This window comes from Triturus cristatus, chromosome 6 (assembly GCF_964204655.1).
Source record: "Triturus cristatus chromosome 6, aTriCri1.1, whole genome shotgun sequence".
Classification (NCBI taxonomy): domain Eukaryota; kingdom Metazoa; phylum Chordata; class Amphibia; order Caudata; family Salamandridae; genus Triturus; species Triturus cristatus.
In genome coordinates this window covers 634,804,882-634,824,934 of record NC_140589.1, presented here as the reverse complement: position 1 = coordinate 634,824,934, position 20,053 = coordinate 634,804,882, and the positions used below count along the sequence as shown (strand labels likewise).

General features: G+C 44.4%; 1 protein-coding gene across 1 annotated transcript in view; it reads right to left on the bottom strand.

Moving 5' to 3' along the window:
- Nucleotides 1-20,053, bottom strand: part of MMS22L (MMS22 like, DNA repair protein) — a 534,885-nt gene that overhangs the window by 78,280 nt on the left and 436,552 nt on the right. Inside the window, exons 20-21 of the mRNA XM_085611124.1 lie at nucleotides 2,433-2,644; nucleotides 1,984-2,150 (exon numbers count right to left, since the gene is read on the bottom strand). Of these exons, the coding sequence (XP_085467250.1) occupies nucleotides 1,984-2,150; nucleotides 2,433-2,644 (379 nt within the window). The remainder of the gene's footprint in view (nucleotides 1-1,983; nucleotides 2,151-2,432; nucleotides 2,645-20,053) is intronic.

Below are 20,053 nucleotides of genomic sequence, written 5' to 3'. Positions count from 1 at the left end.
TGGTTCATCTGTCGAAATGCAAGACCTATGACTTCCAGGCCTAAGCTGTCTCCGGTTTTAACACATTTTGTTCTTCTCTTAGACCAACACTCGGGAGAGCCAGCGTCATTGTTGGTTATTCATTATTTAAAATTGTTTTCTTCTCTTAGATTAGCAATTGATTATGGCGCCATCAAGAATCTTCTCAGTGTTTCCTTTATTTTATTTGATCTTGTCCACACCACCACCTCACTACCATTGGGGTCTCTATGTAGTGTGAAGTCACTCAATTCATGTACTTTTCCACAACATAGGGTCTCCACAGTTTCTCTGGTGTTTCACTTCCCAGTTACCATTGCGTAGTAATCCTATATATATATATATTAAAAAAAAATTGTTTTTTCTGTCAAGCGCCAAAGTTATGGCTTATATTATCTCTTTGTTTTATTTTATTTTTGTTTTTGTGTCCTTCCCTGCCCTGAAGAATCACAATTGTACCACGTTGTGACGAAACACGTGTCGGCTGGTTTGTTCTCTTTCTGTATTGATCTGGATTGACATAAAAAATCCGTGTTTATGATACACTTGATGTCGACCTCCATAATTTCGAAGACAAAGAATGCTTGAGATTTATTTAGAATTCACATGGTACACTTAAACCATTATCCCGATACGTGTGCACAGGACTTGGTTTCAAATTGATTGTACAGGTCTTGACCCACACACTTGCAGGGGTTGTTTCACTTGGGTTTGTTCCCCCTGACCTGTCAGCACCGGACACACTCAGTCTCAACTTATAAATTTAGCATACATGCCAGAGCACCATTTCTTCCTGAACTTAAGCTAAACCCCTCAACGATACAAATAAGAAATGGAAGAAAGCCTGGAGGCTGGCAATGCCAATATTTCTCAACTTTCCTGCCGTTAGGTTTTGTCAGTGCTTGTTGCTGACGTTGAACAGCAAAAAAAAACAAGCATTGGCATAGCCAATAGGTCTCGCCTTTGGGACCTGCTGCATAACTAAATACTTATAAGGTCTCAAAGGCGAGACCTATTGGCTATGCCAATGCTTGTTTCTATTGCATTGCCATATGTTGTCATTTATGGTATGTATCACTTTCTATTATGCATTTCTGCATTTTTGAGGTTATCTTGTTAACCCATTCTACTGTGTTTTCCTTGTTTTTCATCCTATCTGGTTTTCCCTTAACCATCTTCAGATTGTTGCAATGGATCCTTTCAGTTTTCTGTGCATGTTATTTTTACCAATGTTTGCTTTTTCCTTGGACCATTGCATTGTGTTTTTGTTCACCATGAGGAAGGGAGAAGTGTTGTACCTGCTGCTCAGCCAGAGTGAGTGTGGTATGGAATTTTGGCATGGATGATGCTGCGGAATGTTGGGTGAGTGAGGCTGGCAGTTGGAGAATGGGCTGAGCAGCAGGAATGCTGCTCCTGGTGGGGCTCTCTGTACCTTTTATCTGGAACCATCTACTTGAATAAATACTATCTTAAGTTTACCTGGAACTGGATCTTCGTTTCATTACAACACATAACATTCATGTAATTAAACTATCCCAGTTTCCTAAGCAATTTAGAATTCTTATTCTCATTCTTGCTCATTTCCACCTGAATACTGCTTTACCCTATGCATATTACCATAATTCAATGTTATTTTAACTATGTCATTTATCTACAGACCACCCTTCTGCACGCCACTTCTTTTTATTGGCATGTCTCCTGGTACCTTCAACTAGTGGTTCTTTGGATCTATAAACATATTCGTGGCCGCTCCCATCTTCCCCTATATTACTATTCAAGTAACCTTTCGTTCAACTCCATGAAGCACTTTATACATTCATAATTCTTTTTTTTTTTTTTTTTAAATGAATGTTTGATACTCAAAAAGTAATCACTTATTATATTATGGACGCATGACTTTATTCAATATAGTAACCACCCACCCACCCATGTATTGCAGTACCATGTATATTAGTTTCAGCGTACCTTGTGGTTCATTGACAAGCACGAGGCACTTCAACAGAACAGGGAGAAGCAGCTCTACATCCCCAATGTCGGTGGCCTGCGTGCGCTGCAAAATGTCAACAAGGAACGTCAGCACAGATGCTAGGCGGGGTGGAGGCGCATGACCTTTGAACTGGAGGTAACTGTCACTGAAAAGATATGAAACACCATCTCAGTCATCTTTAAAGACTTAGTAGGAGACAAAGTTGTAAACACTTTCAGCTTGATCATTAATGGTTATTTATACAGCAGATTTAATTAAGTTAATTATTAAATGCCTTAAAAATAAAGTCTGATGTGAAATTAGAGGATTAAAAGAAAGAGACAGATCCTTTAAACATCAATCAAGCCTCAACACTTGCAAGAATTGCTAAATGCACACACCAGATACAATTAATGTTTAACTGTAAAAGTGTGCGGAAGCGTTGTACCTTATAACTTGCAAAGTGGACTTGCGAAGATGAGACACTTGCGGACTGGAGGAGGGGTCGCATAATGCCAGAAGCAATGGGTGACTTCCTACTCCTGACGTAGACGGTGACGCAGGTAGAAACCGACCAAAGTACTGCTGAATTATGCTCCTAAGCTGCTGTTTTATGTAGGCTCCTTGATTTGAAGACTGGCGAGAAATAATACAAAGGCCCTGGAAATGAAAATTACGGCAATGAGGCTTCTATAATCCAACTTAATTTAAAACATACACGAGTATTGAAGAATACATGTGTAAACATATATGTGTGTGTATATATATATATATATATATATAATTCACTTAAAAAACCATAGGTTTCACACATGTTATAGTTAGGTGGATATTTCACTCGTAAAAAAACTATGAAATTCCCCCGTTATAGTTAGTTCAGATAACTACAACTCGCGCGCCCGCAATCCACTGCTCATGACGTCACATATTACATCACTCATGACATGGTCAGTGGCATCACTGATGACATCATCCTTGTGATAGAGTGGCGGTCGCGCGAGTTATAGTTATCTGAACTAACTATAACGGGGGAATTTCATTGTTTTTTTGCGAGTGAAATATCCACCTAACTATAACATGTGTGAAACCTATGGTTTTTTAAGTGGATTTGCAAGGTTTTTTAAATGCTAATTCCGAACTATAACGTGTGAAACCTATGGTTTTTTCAGTGAATTTGTACGGTTTTTTAAATGCTAATTTATTTATGTATTATTATTTTTTGTTATATATTTATTTACAATAAACTACGTATTAATTTTTAATTTTTTTATTTTTAGTTTTTCACCGTGCGCGCACCCCTGCGATTTTTAAAAAAAAAAATAAAAAAAAATGTTTCTGCCTTCGGGGTCCTTCAGGGACCCCCTGACAAAGGCTAGGGGGTCAGGAACTCTCTACCCTGCCCCCTTTTCACGTTCGCCACCATCCTTTTTCACTCTCGCACTGAAAACAAACAAAATGGCGGCCGACACTTCCTGATTTCGACCGATTCGAACGTTGACTAACATGTAACCACCAATCAGAATTACGCTCGCAAACGTTAGGGTGCTCGCACGGTGCGCGCTTATAGATATTTATATGCTTTTAAATGCTATTCTCTCAGGAACTACTGAACAGATTGACACCAGACCTGCAAAAGGCACTTCCCTGACCTGAGGACTACCTCTCTGCCAAATTTCAAGTAATTCTGTTCAGCCGTTCGGGCTGTACCTTCGACTAAAGGTCCTATGGAAAAATACATGGGGAAAACGCGTTTTGGGACCCCCCTTGTTTCTCGGCCCCCGCTTGACGAATCACCCCGAGACTTTCAGGGTAGGAGCTGAACGGAGCGCCCCATTAGTTTTGAAAATTTCGCGAGGATACGTCAACCGGCGCCAAAGTTATTCAAAATAGAATTTTAAGATATCCTATGGAAACTCGGTCCTAACTATAACTATCTACTGGCGACCGCCAGTAGAAAATATATATATACATACATACATATATATATATATCTTCCTTTATTCTCAACTCTGCGTCATGGCATATCATCAGGACCTTAGAGATGTATAGGTCCAAATAAAGGCAATGGATGTCACTTTAATCAGTCTTAAGAAGAAAAAAACTACAAGACTCAAGACTTTTGGACAGGAGGAGATGGAAATTCTCAATCAGTTAATAAAACTATGAAGTTGATGGAGACATCATCCATATGCCTCCACCAAGCCAAGGGTCTGAACAATTCTCCTTCATACCCACACGTGTAGCTTGTCCACCCTTAAACCTATCGGAAAAAGTGTACTATTGCTAATCAACTTCTAAATGATAGTGTGAGGAGGATTCTTATTAAAAGGGACTAAACTTCACCATCCCTTGCACGTATAACCTGCAGTACTACCACTGAAATATTTCTATATTTTTGATTAAGCACCCATATTCTCATGTCGCTAAAGTTTATTGATTTGGTGATTTATTCTGTCATAATGATGCTCCCTCCACTTTGTGCAGGCAAAAAGGACCACCTGGACAAGCAGTGGCCTTTGAAAGACAGTGGAGATCGTATCTTTCCACAAGTCTGATCCTGTCTAATTCTATGCTGCCAAAGAAAAATCAAGCTAAGTCCCCATCAGGGTTGGAAGTGCAAGGTTCAACCATATGCCTGCTTTGGATTTTGCAGTTTTGACCCAGCCGTATAAATCAACTCTTTCCTTACATCAGAAGGAATGTAAAGTGAATTCAAAACGGAGTCATGAATAATTGACCAAAAGGTGCGGACTCGTTTTTATTTAGCAACTTACTAGCACATGCATCAAAAATACCATTTGCGATTCCTTATTAGCGAAAAATAAGGATTCGCTAATAAGGAATCGCAAAAGCCTATGCATGTAGAAATCGCTTACAAAATAGCGATTTCTAAATATTTCTTAATTGCGAGTCGCAAATTGCGAGTCGCAATTAAGGAATACCTCCCCATTCATTCCTATGGGCCTAGAGGCCCATAGGAATGAATGGGAGGACGTTCTTAATTTGCGATTCTCAATTAGAGAATCGCAAATTGAGAATGCAATTTCAAGGGTGCAAGGGTGTCAAAACGACACCCTATTGCACCCCTGAAATCGATCTGTGTACAAATGTTGCGCACACACATGTCCAAAGGACATGTGTGTGTGTAACCTACCACTTTGAAAAATGCACTTTCGTGCATTTTTCAAAGTTTTTGCAAATTACCATGAAGTTCATCTTCATGGTAATTTGCGCCCCCTATCAGCGAAATCGCTAATTATTTAACTTTAATGCATTGCATTTAAGGAATCTCAATTTGCGATTCCTTAAATGCAATCGCAATTTGAGAACTCGAAATTAATTGCGAATTCTCAAATTGCGAGTGCCTTGACCCTTCATGCATCGCAAAAGCCCTTTTTGCGAGCGCAAACGGACGATTTTTGCAAATCGCACAGTTTGCACTCGCAAAAATGGTTGATGCATGTGCCCCATAATGAATATGCTACTTACCAGTATGCATCTGTTCTTGGCATGTAGGGCTGCTGACATTCATATCTGTGCATAGATTGCCGCCTAGTGTTGGGTCCGGATGATTGCACATTGTTGTCCTGGAAGAGTCTTCGAAGTATCCTGAGATGGGTGACTCCTCCCCTGGACCACAGTGCGCATGGGCATCCTCTCCATCCCCAGATTGTTTTTCGCCATTGTGGCAGTGATGGAGTAGATACAGGAAGTGATGACCATGCTATACAGTAATTCTGAGAGCTGCAGCTGCGACAGGCGCCGGGGAGGAGGGTGGGCGATATGAATGTCAGCAGCCCTACATGCCAAGAACAGATGCATACTGGTAAGTAGCATATTCAGTTCGAGGCATGTGGGCTGCTGAATTCATATCTGTGCATAGAATACACAGCAGTACCTCCTATTAGCGGCGGCTACCCGTGCCAGCTGCAGCAGTCTGAAAAAGAGTTTTGAGAACAGCCTGTCCTACAGCTGCCTGCTGTTTTGAGTGTACATCTACATAGTAGTGTTTGGTAAATGTATGTATAGTGGACCATGTGGCTGCTCTAGATATTTCCTGTAAAGGAATGTTTCCCAGGAAAGCCATGGACGCCCCTAACTTTCGTGTTGAGTGGGCTCGTGGTGGAATCGTTAATGTGCGTTTAGCTTTTTGATAACAAATTTGGATACATTTAACGATCCATCTGGCTATACCTGCTTTGGAAATGGCGTTGCCTTTGTGTTGTGGGGAGAAGGCAACAAAGAGTTGTTTAGTCTTCCTAAAGTTTTTAGTTCTGTCAATATAGTACATGAGGGCCCTCTTTACATCTAGTGTGTGGAGCATCCTCTCAGCGACATTTTGTGGGTTTTGAAAGAAAACAGGCAGTTCAATGGTTTGGTTCATGTGGAACTGCGATATTACTTTAGGCATGAATTTGGGGTTGGTACATAGTACGACCCGGTTTGCGTGAACTTGTATAAATGGCTCCTGAATGGTTAGTGCCTGGAGTTCACTAACTCTTCTTAAGGAAGTGATGGCAACCAGGAAAGCCACTTTCCAGGTGAGGAATTGAATCTCACAAGAATGGAGAGGTTCAAAGGGTGGACCCATTAGTCTGGTGAGGACCAAGTTGAGGTTCCACACCGTTGCTGGGGGGTGCCTTGGGGGAATCACCCGTTTAAGTCCTTCCAAGAAGGCTTTGATGGCAGGCACTCTGAATAAAGAGAGGTGCTGCCTGTTTTGGAGGTAGGCTGCTATTGCTGTTAAATGGACACGTATTGAGGTGTATGCCAGATTGCATCGGTATAGGTGTAATAGATAGCAGATTATGTTCTGAATAGATGCGTCTAGCGGGTTAATGTGATTGTTGTTGCGATAAATGACAAACCTCTTCCATTTGGCTGCATAGCAAGCTCTGGTAGTGGGTCTCCTAGCTTCCTTAATGATCTCCATACAGTCAGGTGGCAGGTTTAGGTAGCCAAACTCTAAGACTTCAGGAGCCAGATTGCCAGGTTCAGCTGTTGCGGATCTGGGTGTTGAATTTCTCCATGGTTCTGCGTCAAATGCGCGGGTTTGATCCGCAGCCTTTGATGCGGCACCACGGAAAGTTCCAGAAAGGTGGTGTACCATGGCTGGCGTGCCCATGTTGGAGCAACCAGGATGAGTGTCAGTGAGTGCTGTCGCAGTTTGCGTGCCACCAGCGGTATCAACGGCGCTGGGGGAAAAGCGTACGCAAATCTGGCGGACCAGTTCATCCATATCGCATTGCCCTGCGACTGTGGATGTGGGAACCTGGCGCCAAAGCTTTGGCATTTTGCGTTTTCGCTTGTGGCGAATAGGTCTATCTCTGGATGACCCCACTGCTGGAAGTACGGTTGGAGTACTGATGGGTGTAACTCCCACTCGTTCATCTGGTGGCTGTGTCTGCTGAGCAGATCCGCCATCTGGTTGTCTTTGCCTGGGAGGTGTTCCGCCATGAGGAATATGTTCCTCTGAATGGCCCACTTCCACATGCTTTGAGCCAGATGAGACAACTGTGGAGAGTGTGTTCCTCCCTGCTTCTGTATGTAGTACATGGCAGTCATGTTGTCCGTCCGGATCAACACGACTTTGTTGCACAGGTGTACTTTGAATGCTTTCATTGCCAGGAAGATTGCCATCAGTTCCAGAAGGTTGATGTGCATCTTCTTTTGTTGTGTAGTCCATAGTTCCTGCACTGTGTAATTGAGTACATGAGCTCCCCATCCCTGGAGAGACGCGTCCGCTGTCAGTATTATTTGTGGAACAGGCTCTTGGAACGGTCGGCCCTTGCAAAGGTTTTGTGGATTCCACCAATGCAGAGAGTTGTATGCCCGACCGCTCACCAACACTAGGTCTTTCAACTGTCCTTGAGCCTGATTCCACTGACATGCTAAGCACTCCTGAAGCGGGCGCATATGTAGTCTCGCGTGTGGGACTATGAAGATGCAGGAGGCCATCATGCCTATCAACTGCATGAACACTCGCGCCGGAAGGGAGTGTTGAGGTTTGAATTTTGAGATCAGCAGTTGCATGCTGTTGATTCTCACTAAAGTTGGCTGAGCTGTGGCAGCCAGAGTGTTGATTGTCGCGCCTAAGTACTGTTGTACGTGCGCAGGTTGGAGACTTGATTTTGTGTAATTTAGTGAGAATCCCAGATCGTGAAGAAGGTGAATGGTGTGGGACATGTGGGTGGCACATTGTTGTGCTGACTTGGCCTGAACTAGCCAGTCGTCCAAATAAGGGAAGACGTGAATATTTTGTCTTCGCAGATGCGCGGCCACTGTCGCCAGGCACTTGGTAAAGACCCTGGGTGCTGTTGTTACTCCGAAGGGGAGAACTTTGAACTGATAGTGATTCCCTTGAATGGTGAATCTGAGGTATTTCCTGTGTGAAGGGTGTATTGGTATGTGGAAGTATGCATCCTTCAGGTCTAGCGTAGCTAGGAAATCCCCCTGACTGAGTAGTGGGATAACCTGTTGGAGGGTGAGCATATGGAAATGCTCCGATAGTATATATAGGTTTAGGGGTCGCAGGTCTAGGATAGGTCTGAGCGAGCCGTCCTTTTTTGGGATCAAGAAGTACAGAGAGTACACCCCTGTGCCCTGCTGGGCGATGGGCACTACTTCTATGGCCCCTTTTGCGAGCATAGCAAGCACTTCTTGCTGGAGTAAATCTAAGTGTTCGGCTGACATAGGACGGTGCTTTGGTGGTATGTTGGGTGGAGTGGAAGTTAGTTCCAGACAGTACCCATGTTGAATGATGTCCCTGACCCACCTGTCCGTGGTGATGTTCTTCCATGCGGGCAGGAACAGCTGGAGTCGTCCCCCGACAGGTGTTAAGTGGTCGGGGGGTAGGGAGAGGGCGTCACTGTTTGTTTTTTGGGGAGGACCTGGTGTTGCCATATCCACGTCCCCTGCCCTTGGTGCTGGATTCACAATATCCACCCCTGTTGTTTTTGTCGTAGGTGGTTTGTGTGCCACCTTTAGCATACTGTTGTTGTGACCCCTGACCCCTTGACGTTCCCCTATTTCCATTGCGACGAAAGGAGCCACTACGAAATTGTTGGGTTTGTAGCGCCCCCATAGATTTGGCAGTATCTGTGTCTTTTTTTATTTTCTCTAGGGTAGTGTCAACGTCTGGGCCAAATAAAAATTCCGTGTTAACCGGTAAGTTGAGGATATTGTTTTGGATCTCGGGTTTGAAGCCTGAGATGCGTAACCAGGCATGGCGTCGCAGCATGACACTTGTGTTTATTGCCCTGGCCGCTATGTCAGCTGCGTCTAGGGCGCATTTTATGGACGCATTAGAGAGGAGTTGTCCTTCTCTAATGAGGAGTTCGGCTGACTCTTTATACTCCTCCAGTAGGTGTTGGAGCAGTGACTCCAGTGTGTCATAATGTGACCTGTCATAACGTGCCAGGAGTGCCTGTGTATTGGCAATGCGCAGGATATTGGCTGCTTGCGCTGCAACACGTTTGCCCGATGTTTCAAGGACCTTTGACTCTTTGTCTGGGGGAGGAGCATCACCAGTTGTCTGTGAGTGGGCTCTTTTACGAGCGTTGGCAACCACCATAGAGTCTAATGGCAACTGACCCCTAATGTATTTAGGGTCACCAGGTGCAGGCTTATATTTCTTTTCAATCCTGGGGTTTAACACCCGGGCTCTTGTGGTGTCCTTGAAAATGTCTTTGGCAGGCTTCAGAACCCCTTTAAGCATGGGCAGAGTCTTGACAGTCCTTTCTGAAGATGCGAAAGTGTCAAGCATGAAGTCCTCCTCAATGGCGTCAGAATGTAGCTCCACCCCATGATGAGCAGCAGCCCGTTCGATAAGGGCATTAAATGCGGCCGTGTCCTCTGTAGGAGACGTTTTAATGTTGTAGAGGTGCGCATCCTGAGTATGTGGCGTGACACTTTGGTCTGTGGGGTCATCCCATGCCTGATCAGGATCTTGCGTTTCATCGGGATCTGCGTCCCCGGGGTAGATGGTTTCGTCCCCACCATATTCCTGCATCGGGTCCGATTCAGAAGGGGTAGGAGAAAAGGACTGCGGATCCAGTTGGAGGGGATGGAAGTGTTCGTGTAGCACTGGTTCCTGCTCCGCCGGTAGCTTGCGTTTAAGGGGAATTTTGTATAGCACCTCTTCCCTGACTGGCGTGATTTTGCGCTTGTGGAGCATGAGCCTGCCAGTGTCGGCGTCGATAAATTGTGGCCCTGAAGAGTCTTGTTCTGTTAGGCCAGAGGTGGTGGACTGTGTGTGGAGGACACGTGTCCGAATTTGAAAGAGTTTCGGTGCCGATGATGGCGGCAGCCCAAAGGTAATGTTGGTGGGCTCCGAGTGCACTCTACAGGGTGAGGTAGTGTCGGGACCCGAGGTAGAGTGGAGGGCTACCCAGTCCCGAATACGTTGTAGAGATGCAGAGACCTGTTGCACAGCAAACTGAGATGGTGGTTTGGTGGGCATCTTGGTAGTAGGCGTGGAGGCCGACCCCGACTTTTTTGTCGGAAGGGGGTCACTGGTCTGAAGGGATGCATCGATAGTCGACGTAGTCGAGGACTTCTTCGGCATCGGTGCTTTAGGCGTCGACGTAGCCGAGGCGGCCATTTTGACTGCGGAGGTTGCAGGCTTCGGTGTCGGCGCCGAAGGTGTCGGTGTCTTGTGGTGCCCGAGGGCGCGCTTCTTTTGTGCGTCGACTGCGTCTGCTGCGGTGAGCTCGGCGCCGAAGTCTTTCTGTACGCGTTCGGAGCCGACGACTTTCTTCGGCGCCGGGGCAGTGGACTGTTTCGACGCCTTTGATCCGACCACCACCAGTTTCGCTTTCGATTTTGAAGGGACTGGAGCGATGGATGTGTTAGGGTTTAACAACCCGGACGTCTTGGGTAATATTGGCTCTTGCATAGTGTTCGATGCCGGGCCGGAAGGCGGGGCGAGGAACCATGGAGTAGGTCTTGGGTAAGGCCCGAAGGCGATCCCTCGACCGGAGCCTGACGACTAATTTAGGCCTCCGTTTCGACGGATAGGCCTAGCTCCTCGGGAGAGCTGTCTTCTTCAGCCCCATAGGCTTTGTCGAAGTCCCCTACCTCGTCGACGGCTTCTTCACGTCGAAAGAGCTCTCCGTCATCGTCGTCCGATCGGGAACCATGCTCTGAAGCGGGGCTAGATACTATTTCTTCCACGCTCTCGGCGTCCTCGGTGCTGAATATGTTGGTGGGTGCGGGCGCTGCCTGCTGCGCCTCGAGCCACGCTGCCCGTCGGTTCCGTAGAGTTTTCTTGGATCGGAACCGCGCGCAGGCCATGCATTTCGATTCGTCGTGATCCGGCGAGAGACATTTGTTACAGACCGGGTGGATGTCGATGTGAGGGTACTTGGCGTGCCACAACGGACACCTCTTGAACGGAGTTCTCGATTCCATCGTCGATCGAGCGCCGAAGTTTGGACCAATTCGGTCCGAAATTTGGAAGAGGGTGTGGAGCACTAGAACTAGTAGTCGACACCGAACGGTAACTGTACCGACTAAAACTATAGGCCTTTTGGCCTAAAACTAAGTATTCCGAAGTTGAGCTAAGATAGTTGCATCCGAACCCAATGGCGGAAAAAAACAATCTGGGGATGGAGAGGATGCCCATGCGCACTGTTGTCCAGGGGAGGAGTCACCCATCTCAGGATACTTCGAAGACTCTTCCAGGACAACAATGTGCAATCATCCGGACCCAACACTAGGTGGCGATCTATGCACAGATATGAATTCAGCAGCCCACATGCCTCGAACTTAATGTTACATCGGAAATGTAGCCAGCAACAAATAAAATACAGAAAAGAAAAACAATGGTATACTCTTTGCACATACATTGTCAAAAGAAACAAAACATGATCCAGTTAAAAAAAAATAAGCAAATAATCCGGTCATTTAGAAGAAGTGACCAATGCTATGCATGAGAAAACACATTATGTGCTCAGAGAAAAAGACTATAAATGTAGCACTTATTGGGTAAATTCAATATTAAGGTAAATACAAGACAGTGCCATTTTTTCCAAGTAAGATAAAGTGGGTTTGCAGACAATAGCTCCAAAACAAAATAGAACAAATGCAAAATACCAGCGAAAGCAGAATAATGAAATACAGAAGCAAAAATATCTCCCCCCCACTAGAAAGCCCAGACCAGCAGAAGTCTGAGGAAAAAGCAATAAAAATACTGACAAAAAACCCAAGCCCTTTTATAATGTTCTAAACAACACACGTTATACAGACAAATATTGTGACATTTTAAAATGTATAAAATTCTGTTACCAATGCCTTTAGGAAACAAGATGATATATCAAATTAACTCCTTCCCTGCTCATGACGGAACCACTCCGTCATGAGCCACGGGCGCCATGTGCTCATGACGGAGTGGTTCCGTCATGCTGCGGCCGTTGGCGGCCTCTCCGCCCACGCGGCTCTGATTCCCCGCCTGTGCGGGCGATCAATGCGAGTGGGCAGAGTCGTGAAGGAACCACTCCGTCATGAGCACAGCGCGCCCGTGGCTCATGACGAAGAGGTTCCGTCACGAGCATGGCGGCGCCGCAAACCCCCCAAACCCCCCCAGCGCCGCGGCGAAGGGGTTAAATACGTTTCTCTGGTTTTCCATCCAGATGTATGTATCATTAATTATAATTAATTAATACATACTAGTGCAAGCAATCATTATTCATATAATCGTTTACACCAAAAGTAAAATAGCAACTTTAAAATACATTTGATAAATTAATTCCTCTGGACATTGTCACATCATTCTTCCTGCACAGTTATAACATCATGGTGAAAGAAACTTTGACAACAGACAAAGGAAACATTAAATCTACCAACAGTCTACAGCCTTTAGCCTTGAATAGTTACATCTTGTTAGAAGTAAAGATACAGAAAGTAACAGGAGGACCAGCAGAGGATAACTAATTCACATTATTTTTCTGTTTAACAGAGAGAGAAACTCATGCACATTTTAGTCGTGCACGTTATTTTAAGGTCTACAGCTAGCAATACAAAAATAATGATGGGGACATTTTTAATTCATTAATTAGCTTTCTTGTGTGACACCTGTCTGGCATTGCACGGCAGCCAGGCAAACAGGCATATGGCATAGCATTCAATCTGATTGAGATTACCAAACATTAGGAGCACCATATCACATAAATAGCGGTTTGCAGTCAAATGTGGAGGTCTAAAGTGGGTGATTTGTTGGGAGCTAGGACACATATTGTTTCCTCCTACAGCTACAGAGTAATTGGTTTATGGTAAGGCCCCTACAAAAGCTCCTGAATTTGGATGGCTCAAACTGCTTCAGAATCGGGGCAATCAAACTCAGTCAACAGGACAGACTCCCAAACACACATGGTGACTAGCCTGGGGGAACAGTGACAGAGGCTCCCACAGAATCAGCCGGGTCAAGGGCAATGCAAAGGTATAGACAAGCAGTGCTTGGACGGCCATAAACTTCTTCGACTCAAGTTCAATTAATGCCGAAGGCTCTTGTGGCGTGAGAGCAGGCTCAGATATTTGAGGGGCCATCCAGGTAGATTCCCACAAGCTGAGGTTTGTGTTTCTACATCAGATGTAATCAGCTGCCCTCCTTGAACAGTCCACCAACACCAACCCAGGCAGTTCACAGCCACAGGGCTTCTTGTAAATCTGTCAAATCATGAGGACAATGGCAAATTCTAATGCTCACATCAAGTATCTCTCTCAATTGATGCTGCAGAGCTTCTAGTGGAGTCTTGACCAATTTAGAATACTGGCTCTGGAAGGCTAGAATTCCTGTCTACCTGGGATCACCAGTAAGAGCCAGAGCCTATAAAAATGTGTGCTATGTTCACAATATACATTCCGAGCCAATCAGGGCATGCCACAGCTTTCTCACTGAAGGGAAGTTCCAAATGGCCGTAGGTGTCACGGATTGAAGAAATACAGTGTACGCTTCCTGCTACAGAGGGGAGTCTCTCCAATTTCCAATCTGCACCAATCACAGGGAATATGATGGACCAGTTTTTGTTAGTTGTCACATATACGCAAGGAAATTCCATAAGAAAAGTATGGATATTTGTATGACATGCTTTTGTGTAAATCCCATTCTATATGTATACTATTTGTGATGAGCCACACAAACACCTACAGGAAAGTGAAGGAGCTCATTTTAAGGGAACCGGTGGGTTTTACACCCCACTAGAATAGTCAGTCGACCCTAACCTCAAGAAGAGTATTTAGTCACCAACATACATTAGCAGTCTCCATAACTTGGCCAAGAAGAAATCACCACTCTAAAATATGGGTAAGAGTACACTTTGGGAGCAACCCTTTGCCAGAAGAACATTATCTTCTAGTGGTAGACTCAGATTGTCAAAATAAATTAACCTAGAGTAAACAAATAAAATGAAATAAAGCCACATAAGAAATGGTTGAACAGAGACAGCACTGTCCAACTATTCATTGTAGTGCAAGGACATGTGTCTACAGCTATAAACACAAAATTGCATTAGAGATTAAAAGATATAGAAAATAATTTTCCAAAAAACCCTTGAGGTCTTGACTACAAAAAGTATTAGAAAATAAAATCTCATCTAAAAAGGAGTAATAGAAGACTGTTAAGAAACAAAAAAAACACAGTATATTGATAAGCCTACAGATCAAGCAATGCAAAAAAAACCAGTACTAAAGCATTGAAAACGCAAACTATGTGTTATTTAAAAGGCTAAAACAATTACGGGAAGGATACATGTACAGTAAGGAAAGAAATTGAAACAAGGGCAGACTGGAGATTTGTGGATTATTTCACAACTCATTGCAAAGGCAGAGCAGTTGCTCTTTGGGATTTTGTAGAATGGTCAAATGAGCATAACCGCTCTGCCAATGCAACAGAGTTAATGGTAAGAGAGAATGTACAACAAATAAAGGTCATAGGGGCAAGCTCCAATGAGCCCTGGGGGCCTGTACTAAGGAAGGCTGCAAGGAACATCCCCATACATGTTGGTGGATAGATGTCCACTATTCCCAATCTGAAAAGTATGAATAGTAGGAAAAGACAGGCAATTAATTTACAGCCAAAACAAACCTATATTTAGTGCCATTGATATTCCTTTTAAACTAACCAGACACTACAATCATGAATAATCCACCCTCTATTATAAAAAAAACCCTATAAAAAGAATTCATATTATTACAACACTTCATAACTATAACTCTAGAAAATAGAGAAATCTGGATGATGGATGGGACATTTAAAACAACACCCCATCTATTTATCAGATTTATGCTACAGATACTAAAATAAATACTATTGCAATGCCTTCCATCTATGCTTTATTGCCAGTTAAGCTGTCCCCAATTTATACAGAATTTTTATCAATCATAAATGAAAAAGAAACAGGAGAAGAAGTCCCAGGAAAATAACTGATTTCGAACCTGCCATGACAGCCACGTTATCCTGAAACACAAATTCAAAGGCTGTTTTTTTTGTCTTCCATTTTTCCCAGGTTTTTGGACCACAATAAAAAAAATCAGTAAGAGGGGACTACATGTGTCTGTAAACTATATATCGTTTGATGTCAAAATAAAAAAAACGAATGCCTTTGTGCTTTGCACCTCCTGAACATGGTGATGAATACAAAAAATGAGGAAAAATTGGCACCATTTCTAAATTATGTTGAAGAATCATGGAGTTGGCATCTAAACAAGTCAGTCGCAGAAGGAAACCACATTAACCTTGTTAAACCGGTCATCCTTAGGGTGGTCTTCCCCCTAAACTTTTTGCCTTCACTCCCTCTGTTTTGCTGGAATTAGGTTTTGTTTGCCTTTGGACTCTGTACACCTTACCACTGCAAACTAGTGCTAAAGTGCTTGTGCTTCTCTAAAACATGGTAAAATTGGCTTATTTGGGCCTAGCGCACTTATTGTGTCACCCACTTAAGAATGCATTAACAGGAGCAGTGTGTATTCCTCCCAGACGGTGTCACAAAGGGGGACTGGGTGTTGGCAGGATGGGCCATTCTGAAAGCATGGGAGGGGTGGAGGTGTGCACAGCCCCACTTACACTTCAAAGGAACTGCTCCAACACACCCACAAAATATTTCACACTAACCGATTGTGACAACAGACATCCTGGGACCAGGGCAGGGAGGCAGGATTTTCCAGAACCCTCTGTGTGGGGGCGGAGGGTGGGGGGGTGAGGGGGAGGGGGGGGGGGTGAGGGGGAGGGAGGGGTGAGGGGGAGGGGTTCAATAAGTTTCTTCCACTTCAAATCTGGCCCCAGGTATAAAACAAAATAGGATCATCAGACACACTCTTCAGTGCAATATTGGATGTGTGAGGAACTCTTAGAGGATTGTCCTGCTGTCTGAGGCCTGCTGTGTACTTCGGATGACTGCCCTGCTGCACCCGCAGGACTATCCTGCTGCCTGTAACCTGCCTTGTGCCCCCAGAGGACAGGCCTGCTGCTTGAGACCTGCGTTTTTTGCTTGAACCCAGAACTCCAAGGGCTAGTTGGCTGGCCTCCTTTTCAGAGCCACAGGGACAGAAAAGGCTGAAACTGTTGTGAACCTGCACCCTGACCAAGTCTGAATGAGTCCTAACTCTGCATGTAAATGGATTTCTGAATCGAAGTAAAGGTTCATTGATCAGTTTAGCTGCTGCATTCGGTCAGCAGACAAAAATGATGACCCTTTGAGGTGCTGCTAAAGGTCCCAAACAGCCAAAAAGCCAAACTTAGGAAAGGTTTCCAAACAAAAAGTATTCTGAAGAACCAGAACCTATCAGCTCAAGTTGCCTCACCGGTTTTCCTGACATCGCTGTAGCGACCGTTACATTCTACTCCACAGAAGTAAATCCGGTTCAGCAGCTCCTCGTAGAAGGGGTGCCCGGCCTCAGAAATTCTTGCTAGCTACAGCCTGCAGCCTCACCCTGCTAGAGAATAAGGACTTCCAAAAAAGAGATTAATTCCGACCGAAAAAAATCTTCACCGTGACCTCAAACAGGGGCTGCCAGACAACCATGTCTCATCCTGAACAATGCTATTGAGGGTTTGCATACCTCTCTCCCGAGTTCAATAGGAAAATACCACCTAATTTCTACCATTTACTGGAATATTTGAAAAAAGGAGCAACGGTTCCAGGAAATTAGACAGGGACAGTCTTTTACATGTGGTATGCAGGTCAAAATCTGGAAAAAAACAAAAACATGAATAGCCTCCTTTTTAAAATACAACAATTCAGAAGGTTTGTGGTGGGAGGACACAGAATTCCTAGAAAACATTGCATACATATTATGTTACTAGTACATTTAACCAAATATAACATTAAAAAATATTGTACATTAATCTTCTGTCTAGAAAAAAAACACTTGTCAACAATATTATTTATACCCCTCAGTTAAATTAACCCCTTCGACGCGCATGACGGAACGGTTCCGTCATGCACGTCGGTTGCGCTGTGCGCATGACGGAACCGTTCCGTCATGGCCCCGCCCGCGCACAGAATCTTCAGCGTGGCACGGAAATCCGCGCCGCGTTGAAGAGGTTAATTCTCCAGCAATATTATGAAAAACAACAACAAACAAAACAAATAGGTCTACCTGGAGCAGTTTTCTTCAAAATGTGTTATCCTTTTACCAACATCCTATGGCAATTCAAATATAATTCATACAAAGTCAAATTTCCCCAAATTGAGAAAAAAAAATTAATTCCATTACATATGCCATGAAACCTAAAAAGAGTGTATTTAAAAACAACTATTCACAACTGGTAAAGACATGTAGAAATGTCATTTAAGTGGGTTAACTTTGCCAACAATTACCTGCATCTAAACAAGACCAACCAATTAAATAAGTTAAAAAAAAAAATGTAAACACCTGAAACAATTTGAGAGGTCACCTTTATAAAATGTGGATCAAAAGTCAAAATCAGTAATGAAATTAATATAAAATTTCCATTACACACCTTCCATAGACTCTCCTTACAATAATTATGTTTCTAAAGCTTTATAACGTTACAAAATGACATAGTAAAAAAATATGTTTATTTAAGACTATGGTCGTTAAAACATTTGCACATTTCTATCTGTACAGTTATAAACTCTGACTAAAAAAACATTTAAATCAATGAATTGCTTGTGTGGTAGGTAAAACTATTAAAGAATCTGTCCACTTCACAAACGACATCTAATAATTGCATGCCATATAACAGCCTTATTGCAACATATTGAGTCATAATCCCATATTTAGTTAAAACAGGTTTTAATAGACAAAGCCTTAGTGCCAAAACATGGGAACAATCGCATATTAAATGCATTGTAAAACCTCTCGCTCTGAGGCAACAAGTGCAGTTTCCCAACTCATCTAGCAAATGCTTCAATGCGTCACCTTGGGTATATAATGGGTTTAACCCCATCCTAAATTTTAGTGAGGCTGCACATTTTGCATTGTTTGGTGTAATCACTAGACAAGAGCAAGCTGATGCTTTCTGCCAAGAGGCTCTCAACTGCACCATTGATTTCGTTAAAGACACAATACCTGGACGGGGGCGTGGCTTGGCGCCCGAAGGAGATGGCGGCGTTCGGCTAGGAGCTCCGTTCACACCAGGGTTTACTGGCGGTTCGCGCCTCAGTTTCCACCAACGAAGGGCACCCTCTTCTGTCGGAACATGCCAAGATCATTTTTAATCCTTTTCTGGCGCTGAGGCACAGTTATTTTGGGTTTTACAACCCATTTTATTTTCGGTCGCGGCTCGTCAGCGGCCGCGGCCGCCATCTTGTTTATTTTCGCCCGTGATTGCCTCAGCAGTGCGCTTTGCCGCGCATGGATCCCCTGGACGCCTCATGCTTAACTACTGACCCCAGCACCTCCTGAAGCACAGTTGTGGACATTCTGCACTCTAAGGTGACTTTTCTCCTCAACATGATTATTTCCGCTGCCTTTTTCTGCTGACTGGAATTTTCAACTTTCCTCATATACGGCGGCCATCTTATGCTTCCAGTCTCCAACACCTTTGACTCCAACTTTGTGGCCTGGCATTTTCCTTCCCTTATTAATTTGCTCCCTGCTCCTTTTTCAGTTGGGCAATAAGATATTTTTTCTTCTTTTTTGACTGCGCGCTCCATTGGCGTGCCGATGGCGCATTGCTCTAGTCAGACTCAAAAACGTAGTTACATTAAGAACTCCAAACTATTCACGGCACTGGCCCACTTGGAAGCTTCTCAGTCTCTACCTTCAACTGAAATGACATCGACTGCGGACATCACCTCACAGCCTTCGGCAAAAGTGAACTCTAAGAGGTTAAAGAAAGACCCGCCTTCGCCTCCTAAGTCCTCCTCGCCCATCTCAATGGAGCTAATCCTCGAAGAGATACGGGCCCTGCGCCCTTACATGGAGGAGACGAATGCTAAGCTGCAGATTCTCACTGATAACTGGGCCTCGATGGACGAAAGAGTATCGCTGGTGGAGCGTGACGTCTCCTCTCTTCAGGAATCCGCGTCCAAGGTTTCCCACATGCACACGCAGATTTCATTTCTTCAGAAGCAGGTGGAGGACCTCGAAAATCGTAACAGGCGCAACAATCTTCGCCTTTACGGCCTGGTGGAGGGCTGTGAGGGGAATGATCCCATCAGCTTTTTCAAATCCTTTCTCCCGAAGCTTCTCCACCTACCTGATGACACCTCACTGAATATCCAGCGTGCCCACAGACTTGGTCGAGCTTCCTCCTCTCCTTCCGCATCAACGAAGCCTAGAGGTGTAATAATGTACTTTCTAGAGTACACAGACTTGTTGAAAGTCCTCTTAGCCGCCAAAGCCTCTCCTCGCCTCACTTGGTCAGGCTCCACCTTGTTCTTTGCACAAGATTATGCCAGGACCACTGCAAACCGTCGCAAGGCCTTCCTGGACATGAGACCTGACCTACGCTCCATTGGTGCCAGATATGGGCTTTTTCATCCTTGCCTTTTTAAGATCACTTATAATAACAAGACTACGACATATGAGGATCCTGCCCGTCTTCGAAGCTTCCTGAACTCCTGCGGTCAGCCCGACATGGAGATCGCCGGTCCCTCTTCCCAC